Raw genomic sequence first — 11351 nt, 5'->3', positions numbered from 1 at the left:
CACAAATAACACTGCCGGTCGAGTTAACACTTCTCACAAAAACACACCGAAACTGAAAACCATGTCCGTACAAGATACGAAACAAAACACTGTCGCTAAGTGCCCAAAATGCAGCGGTGAACATTATTTACCTAGTTGTTTACAGTTTCTCGCCCTTAGCAACGCTGCGCGATTGGAATTGTTACCCAGTTTAAAGGTTTGTTATAACTGTTTACGCGGTGGACATTATGCTAATCATTGCAAAAAGCCGGGGTGCAAGTTATGCAAGCGAAAACATAACACGTTAGTTCATGTTACCGATTGCAAATCTAGATCGAGCGGTGACTGCGCGTCCGGCCGCGGCGAGGAGGATAATTCAACTAAAAATAATAAATCGATTTTTCCTAGTAATCAATTATCACCTGCCGCGCCCGTCGCATCTCATTCTGGCTTAGGAAATAGTTCATATGATTCCTCGCCCGCCTCTGTACAGGCATTATCGGCTCAAATGGTTAATTCGCGACAAGGGAAACATGGTATGCTTGCGACGGCATTAGTAAAGGTTTACGATAGCAACAATAAAGAGCATGTCGCTCGCGCCATGTTAGACAATGGTAGTTTTGCATGTCTAATATCTCAGAGTTTTTGTGAGAAATTAAATTTACCAACGAATCAAATTAACACGTCTGTTCTTGGTATAAATAAACAGACTACTAACATAGGAGAAATGTGTCTACTTCCTATTAAATCTTTAAATGACACATATTCAGTAACAGTAAACTGTTACGTTATGCCATCTCTTACTGATGACGTCCCATGTCGTCAAATTGATTTGACGGATCTTAATATTCCAAGTGACATTTGTTTGGCCGATCCAAACTTTTATAACCCTGCACCGGTCGATATAATATTAGGATCTGAAGTATTTTGGGACTCGTTTCCTACTCAGCCTCAGATCATCAGACTAGGTACCGGACTGCCGATGCTCTGTGAAACTCGCTTTGGCTTCTTGGTTGCTGGTCGGGCAATTACCGACTATCTGCCTTCCAGTATGCAGTGCTTTTTTGCTTCTGGTCTCTCGCACACAGGTAATAATGATTTAAAATGTAACGACGACATCCAAACCCAATTAACGCGGTTTTGGCAACTCGAAGAAGTTAGCCATAAGTCGTCTCACTATTCACCTGAGGAGAAAATGTGCGAAGAACATTTCGTTGAAAATACTACGCGGCTAGCCGACGGACGATTTTGTGTCAGGCTTCCTTTAAAACAAAGCGAAAGTGTATTAGGCGATTCATTTCAACGCGCGAAGCATTGCATGCTTTCATTGGAACGCAGAATTAAAACCAAGCCCTCATTTAAAGGTTTATACACTGATTTCATGGCAGAGTATGAAAGTTTGGGTCACATGTCGCAAGGTAGGCAGGTCTCAAGGGAAGAAAAGGGCTATTACATACCCCACCACGGAATTTTGCGTGATAGCTCCACGACAAAGCTCCGTGTCGTATATAATGCTAGCAGCCCGTCTACCTCAGGTATCAGTCTGAATGACATTCAGATGGTCGGACCCACTGTGCAAGACGACCTTCTGTCTATCCTTATTAGGTTCAGGCAGCACCGGTACATCATTTCTTCGGACGTGGAGAAAATGTACCGTCAGATATGGGTGCATCCTGACGACCGCCACCTTCAAAAAATTCTTTGGCGCAGTTCGGAGACCAAGCCACTATTAGTGCACGAGCTCAATACTGTCTCCTATGGGACAGCCAGTGCTCCGTTCCTAGCCACCAGGTGTCTCAAACAAATAGGCTTAGATTGTGACGATGAGAAGGTCAAAGAAGTCATCGTTCACGATTTCTATGTAGACGACCTGCTGACAGGAGGAGATGACCTTACTGCGGTGGAAGAGATTCGCCATAAAGTGACTCAAGCACTGTCTTCAGCAGGAATGAACCTGCGTAAGTGGAAGTCAAACGAGCCTCGCCTCCTATGTGAACCCTCTCAATCCTCTGTGAATTTGAATATAGGATCAAATGAGCCCAGCAAAACGTTAGGCTTAGGCTGGCACCCTGAGTCCGATGAGCTGTATTTTCCAATAGGAAAACTAGTTCCCAAAGGAAATACCAAACGCGACATGCTATCGGTGATTGCTCAGATCTTCGATCCGTTAGGTCTTCTGTCTCCGTTTGTAATCACCATGAAGATGCTACTGCAGCGGTTGTGGCTTCAAAAGATTACCTGGGAAGAAGAACTGCCTCCAGAGATCACCAAACAATGGGTAGAACTCTTGGAAGGATTGCCGGCACTGAATGATGTCAGAGTCCCTCGTCATGTCATTTGCAACTCACACGTAGCCTTCGATTTACACATTTTCTCAGACGCATCTGAACGCGCGTACGGCGCTTGTGTGTACGTACGTAGTGTAGACAAAGAAGGTCAGGTATTAGTTAGGTTATTAATCGCAAAAAGTCGAGTCAGTCCGATTAAACCTACGACTATACCTAGGCTTGAGTTGTGTGGCGCTCTCGTTAGTGCTCATCTGTATGACAAGGTCATGACTTCACTTAGAGCTCAGGTTAGAAACACGACATTTTGGACCGACTCGACTATAGTGTTAGGTTGGCTTAAGATGATGCCAAGTAGGTTGCAACCTTTTGTGCGGAACCGAGTGTCGGACATTCTAGAAATTACCGGCAGTTGTACTTGGAGGCATGTTCCAACGGACCAAAACCCAGCGGACTTAATTTCCCGTGGATTGCATGCACGTGTTATAGACTCGTTAGATTTGTGGTGGTCGGGTCCCAGTTTCTTGCAACAAGACGTCGCTCAGTGGCCCTCGAATCCTACCACAAAGCACGGCGATGAGCTGCCTGAAACCCGCGTTGAGGTTTCATTGCACGTTAACATAATTAATGAGCCATTAATAGATTTCAATCGTTTCTCTAACCTTTCGCGGCTCATTCGTGCTTTTGCGTATGCTCTTCGTTTCATTAAAAAATGCCGCAAAAATGCAACGTCGACGTCGTCCACGTACCTCAATCATGACGAATTAAATAATTCATTAAAGGTGATTACCAAATTCAGTCAGAGCAAATCATTTTCAGAATATGATATATTATTAAAAAAACAAAATTTACCAAAAAAGAGTAAGCTCTTGAAATTCAACCCATTCCTAGACAACGACAACTTAATGCGTGTGGGAGGCCGTCTTTCCAATTCAGAATTTCCGTACGAGAAAAAACATCCCATTATTATACAGTCCACACATCGATTCACAAAATTATTATTTAATCAGGAACATAAAAGGCTTCTCCATGCACCGCCCCAGCTGTTGTTAGCAACGATTAAAGAAACCTACTGGCCCATAGGGGGTCGTAATTTGGCAAAGGCTTGCTACCATCAATGTGTGCGATGTAAAATCATGAAGGGACAAGTAATTGCTCCATTGATGGGGAATTTGCCAAATTCTCGGTTGTCACCTGGAGGCTACCCATTTAGGAATGTGGGCGTGGACTACGCAGGTCCACTCATGGCAGCCAGCCGTCAAGGTCGTGGTTGCGCACTAGTTAAAGTTTATGTTGCTATTTTTATATGCTTCACAACCAAGGCGATACATTTAGAATTGGTGGGAGATTTAACTAGTAAAACTTATTTGTTAGCACTGTCTCGCTTCATGTCTCGACGGGGACAGCCAGACAACATTTATTCCGATAACGGCACTGCATTTGTCGGAGCCTATAATGAAATTACAAAGTTTCTGAAGGAAAACTGCAACTCTTTGGCTGAGACTTTAGCTAGTGAAAATACTAGATTTCATTTTCTGCCTGCTTACGCACCTCACTTCGGGGGTCTTTGGGAGGCGGGTGTCAAATCAGTTAAATTCCATTTGCAACGAGTGTTGGGCAATTGTAACTTGACTTATGAACAGCTTAACTCTACACTCATCAATATTGAAGCCCTGTTGAATTCTCGGCCACTCACGCCTCTGTCATCACACCCGGACGATCTCTCAGCGCTCACCCCTGGACATTTTCTTGTCGGACGTTCACTGACATCATTGCCGGTGCAGGATCTGCGGGACCACACTTATCAGCATCTGTCTCGATTCCACCGAATCGAACAACTCCGTCAACATTTTTGGGCTCGGTGGACTAAAGAGTACGTCCCAGAACTGCAACAACGAATCAAGTGGAGACTCAACCATGATTCCCTTAAGAATAATACCCTCGTTGTTCTGAAGGAGGACAATCTTCCTCCGTTGAAATGGAGACTGGGACGCATTGTAGCCATTCATCCTGGACAGGATGGCATATCTCGAGTGGCTGATGTGAAGACAGCTGGAGGAGTAGTTCGACGCGCTTTCAGCAAGATTTGTCCACTTCCTGTGGCTACCGATTCTGCTTGAAAGGCTTCCTTTCAACCCCGGGGGCATGTTTAAATTTAAGAACTCATATTTGTTTAGACGTAATATTGCTCTGCAAAACGTGCAGGCGCTTTTTCTTTTTATTCCCATTCCATGTACCTATGTGTCAATTCACACATTACACTTGTGCTAAAATCAGGAAAGCCGTTTTTAATTTATACTCCCTGTAATACTCCAAAACAGCCTTATTTAATGTGGTATTAAGTCCTAGCTGTATTTCTTCTAGATGCTTATCCCATTCATTCTCGTTATGATCGTGGTTCTTTACCGAGAGCGACGCCAATATGGTTCGGTTGTACCTCTCAACTTGACCGTTCGCTCTCGGTGTAGCCACTGCATTCAAAACATGTCTTATACCTAATGCCGATACGAACTGCTTGAACCCTTTCCTTGTGAATGAAGTTCCCCTGTCACTAATCAAACGGCTAGGTATACCAAAATAGCTCATAAAATGATTAAGAACTTTTATGGTCGTTCTCGTTTTGGTATTCCTTACCGCATACAAACATGAATATTTAGTATAAGCATCAACCAAAACTAAGAGATAAGCGTTTTTAGACTTGCTTTTAATAAATGGCCCTAGGTGATCTAAGTGGACCGTGTGAAAGGGCTGATCTACTTTTGGTATTGGGTGAAGCATTCCCTGTCGCTTGCCTGCTGGGGTTTTGTAATAAGAGCACTCTAGACATGACTGTACATACTTTTTGACGAACTTGTTCATTTTGGGAAACCAGTATAGAGCTTTTATCTTATCTCGAGTCTTTTCAACTCCAAAATGACCAAGTTCGTCATGGTTTTTCTTAAGTAATTGCCACCTAACCCCTTTAGGTACTAACCATTTCAATTGACCGTCTATGACTCTATACACCTTTCCATTTTTAATTTGATAGTTTTTATGAATGTCTACTACTTTGGGAGATTCAGGGTCTTCTAAAGTGCGCTTAATTCGCTTAACTTCCTCGTCAGTTCCTTGTATTGTGGTCAACCAATCTTCAGTCTCTACCAATAGTACATCGAACACAGGCTCGGGCTCTTCTAACATTGGAACAGCATTGCGACTTAATGCGTCAACATGACTCATGCGATTCCCTGGCCTGTATTCGATAGTACAGTCGTATTCCTGCAACTGTGCCACTATCTGCTAATACGAGGTATCATATCTCTCTTCGATAAGGTAGTGCGCAATGCACTACAGTCCGTTACTATGGTAAATTGTATACCTAACACATACACTCTAAACCTATTCAAAGATGCGATTACTGCCAGGGTCTCTAATTCGAAAGAGTGATATTTCTGTTCTTCTGGGGTAGTTTGTCTACTATAATACGACACTGCATGCCATCTACCTTGATCGTCCTGTTGCAACAAAATCCCAGCGATACCAGTCTTACAAGCATCAGTGTGAATTTGAGTATTAGCCTTAGGATTGTAAAGAGCAAGGATAGGTCTTTTAATTAGTTCTGTCTTCAGTAAATTAAACGCATTTTCTTGCTCCGTACCCCACTCCCATTTGCTATCTTTTTTTAATAAATTAGTTAAGGGGTTGGCAATTATAGCAAAGTTCTTAACGAAACGACGGAAAAAGCTCGCCAAGCCTATGAATTGTCGAACTTCATGTTGATTTACTGGTCGCTTGAAATTCTGTACAGCATCCGTTTTTCTTAATCCTGGCCGTACACCTTCTTTGTTTATCTCAAATCCTAAGTAATCGATCGTCCTACAGAAGAACTTACATTTTGATAACTTTAATGTTAGGCCCGCTTCTCTAATCAATTTCAAAACCATTTCCAATCGCTCCATTCCCTGTTCAACACTATGAGCTGGAATAATTATGTCGTCCATAAATGCAAAAGCTTCTTTATTTTTGAGGTCCTTGAGCATAGTATTTATAGTTTTTTGGAACACGGACGGCGCATTTGCCAACCCAAATGGCATACGTGTAAATTGGTACTGACCGTCAGCGGTGACAAACGAAGTCTTATCCTGTGAGCCTGGAGCGATTGGTATTTGGTAATACCCTGATGCAAGATCGAGGGTAATAAAATATTCATATCCTCCTAACTGATCTATCTGGTCTTCTATTCTTGGTAAAGGGTAGTGTTCTTTAATGGTTTTTGAATTTAAGGCTCTATAATCTACACAAAGTCGCTGGTCACCTGTTTTCTTTTGTACTAATAATATAGGACTAGCATAAGATGAAGTGGATTCAGTTATGATGCCACAATCCAACATTTCTTTGATCATTTGTTTTACTTTTTCTTTCTCTGAATATGCTAATCTATAAGGTCTATAAACCACTGGAGTATTATCTTTAAGCGTAATTGTCATCTCATTTAAATTAGTCAAACCTAAACCCTTCAAACTGAACGAAAAACAATCCTTGTAGTTTTGCAATAACAGCTCAAATTTATTGTGATTTTCCAAATTTAATTCTGTCTGCAAAGTATCTGTGATGTTTTTATTTTCCTCTACATCTATTTTATTAACTTCAGCGCAATTCTTTTCTTCAAAAACATAAGCTCTCGTCAATAACTGCCCTTTACAAAAAGCAACCGGTAAAGAGTTTAAATTCACCACCATTACACACCCCTTTCCATTCACCAAAGAATAGAGACCAGGTAAAATACAGAACTTATTCGTGCCAATATTTCTTATAGATTCGTTCACGTACACCTTGCAAGTAAGATCAGACTCAGCCTCGATAGGTACCATATCCATACACTGAATAGTTACTTCAGAGCTTACATTTAATTTCAATTTAATTTCTTCAATATCTTGTTTCATCGAAGGTAATTGTTGCAAAATTAAATTTTCATGCGTTTTGATGATTATTAAACCATCTCGCTCCGTAAAAGTATGCCCGAGTAATATAGGATGCTTTAACAAATGATCTGATACTATCAATACTTCAATCGAGGCTTTAACCGACTGTACTTGCAATCGTAAAGTGCATTTACCTATAGGCTTTATATAGCCATCGCCAAATCCTTTTAAAAACTTCAAATTATCCGTGGAATGACTTACACCCAATTCCAGAAAATCACTATGTCTAATCAAGGTAGGTTGACACCCTAAATCTACATAGCACGTCTTGGGGTTATCATTAACTAATATAGGAAGAACAAACTTCTTGTCTACTTCTCCGGCAAATTTAACTTCTAACACCGACTGTTCTGCCCGACTATTTTTATTGCTGTCGTTGTTTGTCTTGGCTAACCGCCTGCAATTAATACTCTGATGTCCTAATCGTTTGCATATAGTACACGTTATCAAGGGTTTTGAACATTTAAAACTCGGGTGACCCACCTCATTGCAATTAAAACATCTAATAGTACTAGATCGCGCATTATCTTTTTGTGGTTCACTCGATTTCTTAATGAACGGGAAACGCCTATCCTTTGAATCCTCAATTTTTATAGACTTTAGGTATGCTAACAACTCTTCTGGTTCATTAAATTTACCAGCCTGGGCTCCTAACCTAATCCCTTTATCGTCTAACCCGTATATGATACAATCTACAGCTCGTTTGTCCGTTATTCCACATCTGTTAAGTAAATTAATTTTATGATAAAAGTATTGCTCAAGTGATTCATTATGCCTTACTTTTCTGTCCAACATTTCATGTAAAAGTTGCGCATAATTTTGAACGGTGGGAAATGTTTTTGTTAACTTTTCTTTCCATTCTGGCCAAGTGTAGTTAAGTGAAGTTAACCCTTGGTACCAGACTTTTGCAACACCACTCAATTTAGGCAAGGCATAATGAATCAATTGAGTTTCCGTCCACTTGTACAAAGTCGAACACTCCTCTACTTTCCTAATCCACGCGTCTATTGTTTGCTCTTTGCTGGCCGGATCAAATTCCGGGACCGCGTTGGTATTCATTGAAAAATGATTCTGATGCTGAGATGTAGATGAGGGCAACGATTTCATCCGATCCATGACATCTTGCAAAGTAAATGTATTAACGTTCCTATTTAAACTGTGTTTACTACTACTCCTTCGGCAACTCCTAATCCTATCGTCTGAACAAGAACTAGAAGCACTCACGGTTGACCGGTACTCGTGTCGTTTTTCCCGTCGACTTGTAGACGGCGTGTTGTATCGGCGGCGCCTGGTCCGCTCGCTGCTGCCCGGCGAACGCAATCGCTTCCTCGACGATCGTGCACGCTCACAGGATGAAGGTGACCGTTCCCTTAGCGCCCGAGAGCGCTTAAACGGTGTCCGTGAACGCTTTCTAAGCGTCCGTGAACGCTCCCTTGGCGACCGCGAACGCAGCCTCGATGGTCGCTTGCCTCGCGGCCGTGACCGGGTCCTGCTGCGTCGTTCACTCCGTTGCCGCGTGACATGTCGTCCTCGTTCTGGCACCTCCTCACGGCGCCGTGCTGTCACGCCCAGGACAACTGAACCCTCACTCATATCCTCATCGGCATGTTCCTCCGACATAATCCTTCCTAAACTGAAATAAATGTCATATACTAAGAAAAAGTGACCAAGGCCTCCAGTGCCCCAGGCTGGAATCGAACCAGCGTCCTCTGCTATCGCGGCAGGTGCCTGAACCACTCGGCCACCGGGCCACAGCGACATTAGTCAAATTTTCCAAGTATATGCACTTCCTACTGAAGGCTTGTGGCGCCCCCTGGCCATCTCTAAGGTAGAACAGTATGGTTCGAACCTTCTATCTGGATCATTCTCATGATGATACCGAGCTAGCGAGAGAGATGGCGCTGCCAATCAATACTATGAAGTATTTGAACAAATTAAATTATTTTTCAGAAAATATTTTAATTTGTTTTTATCAAGTAGAAACACTACTATATAAATTATAAACTGAAATAAATGTCATATACTAAGAAAAAGTGACCAAGGCCTCCAGTGCCCCAGGCTGGAATCGAACCAGCGTCCTCTGCTATCGCGGCAGGTGCCTGAACCACTCGGCCACCGGGCCACAGCGACATTAGTCAAATTTTCCAAGTATATGCACTTCCTACTGAAGGCTTGTGGCGCCCCCCAACTGGAGGCCTTGGTCACTTTTTCTTAGTATATGACATTTATTTCAGTTTATAATTTATATAGTAGTGTTTCTACTTGATAAAAACAAATTAAAATATTTTCTGAAAAATAATTTAATTTGTTCAAATACTTCATAGTATTGATTGGCAGCGCCATCTCTCTCGCTAGCTCGGTATCATCATGAGAATGATCCAGATAGAAGGTTCGAACCATACTGTTCTACCTTAGAGATGGCCAGGGGGCGCCACAAGCCTTCAGTAGGAAGTGCATATACTTGGAAAATTTGACTAATGTCGCTGTGGCCCGGTGGCCGAGTGGTTCAGGCACCTGCCGCGATAGCAGAGGACGCTGGTTCGATTCCAGCCTGGGGCACTGGAGGCCTTGGTCACTTTTTCTTAGTATATGACATTTATTTCAGTTTATAATTTATATAGTAGTGTTTCTACTTGATAAAAACAAATTAAAATATTTTCTGAAAAATAATTTAATTTGTTCAAATACTTCATAGTATAATCCTTCCTGTTTCAAACAAACCATCCATTAGCTAAAAATAACCTTACACTTTTTTTTATGTTATTTTGGTGCATTATTGAATTTATCAGTTAAAACAAAGACTTTAAAAATACTAGATTAGTCTAAACACTAATAAAAACATTATTAAATAATTTTAAATTACATTAAAACTCTGACCGAATGGAATGTGGGCTTGTAAATCCCCATTTCGGAACTAAAAGCATATATTTAAGAATAGGAAATAAATCATACTCAATTTAACATAATTACCTTTTATTTCAAACAACTGAGAATAACAAATATATTTAATTACAAAATACGATAACAGAGTTACCTTGTTAACTCGTTGAACTCCGAACTAGAAGTGGCCTCCGTCAGAATGACTGGCTGTATTTATACCCCGGTGACCGATAGAAAAAATTCTAAAGGAAGGTAGAATCACATTGCTTAATTCACATCTACCCCGTAAAATATTCAATAAAACTAAGGTAAATTTACTTAATTTGTTCACAACTACCCATGATTTGTATGTTATTGTAACTAAACTCAAAACAAAGCTTACACGATTAACGAACACGGTTTCGAGTGTTAATTCTCCCGTACTGTATTTCACCGTGTATTCACATATACCTATGAAACTTATGACTTTAATAAAATGTATCTTTATTTTTCAATAAGTAAGACTAATTTTGCATTAACCTAATTTTACGATTTGACTATTTAGCATCATGCAACGAAGTTTACGTAGTTTTATAAATGAATAATATATTTTAAACTGTAATATGATTAGACTAAGATTTAAACTGATATGTTCTCTAACAAAACTGAATTCAATCGTCACATTTACATCATAGGACGTCATAGGTATTGACCAATAGGGTGCTTGGGTCTACATCGCGCTTTTAAAGTTTTTTGAATCGTTTGTATAAATACAAATAACATTGATATAGCTCTCGGAGAATCCGTGGCTATTACAACCGCTAGTTCACGGAGACTCTTAACCATCTCAATGTTGCGAGGTCTGGCCAACCTTGCGATATTGGTTTGGTAACGCGGTGGCGTGTGAATATCATGCTTGGTTTTAATAACCCTACCTTGGGCAGGGCATGTATGCACGACACACTTCAACGCGGTGGCGGTTAAACACAAACACGCGGTAGCGTATACAGTATCCTGCTTGGTTTTAATAACCCTACCTTGGGCAGGGCAGGTACTGTACTATACAACGGTTTATCCATGCTATAGCGGTTGATAGTATGGGTAACCGATCCACGTTCACATCAAAGTTTCTGGCCAATTCTGCGATGTGATACTGTGACAAACACCGTAATAAACCTAGCCCGGCAAATATCTACCCGTTGAAAATCTGGGCGATGATGGTCCGTTACGAGATCCTATTCGAATCAGAACAAGATCTGGTGGGTAC

General features: G+C 41.2%; 1 protein-coding gene across 1 annotated transcript; it reads left to right on the top strand.

Moving 5' to 3' along the window:
* Positions 1-1387: 1387 nt before the first annotated feature.
* LOC134805695 (uncharacterized) lies at positions 1388-3170 on the top strand. The gene is made up of 2 exons (XM_063778949.1): positions 1388-2419; positions 3156-3170. The coding sequence occupies exons 1-2, from the start codon at positions 1388-1390 to the stop codon at positions 3168-3170; spliced, it is 1047 nt and encodes a 348-aa protein (XP_063635019.1).
* Positions 3171-11351: the final 8181 nt, after the last annotated feature.

This window comes from Cydia splendana, unplaced genomic scaffold, assembly GCF_910591565.1.
Source record: "Cydia splendana unplaced genomic scaffold, ilCydSple1.2 scaffold_49_ctg1, whole genome shotgun sequence".
Lineage (NCBI taxonomy): Eukaryota > Metazoa > Arthropoda > Insecta > Lepidoptera > Tortricidae > Cydia > Cydia splendana.
This window is presented reverse-complemented; position numbering and strand designations above follow the sequence as displayed.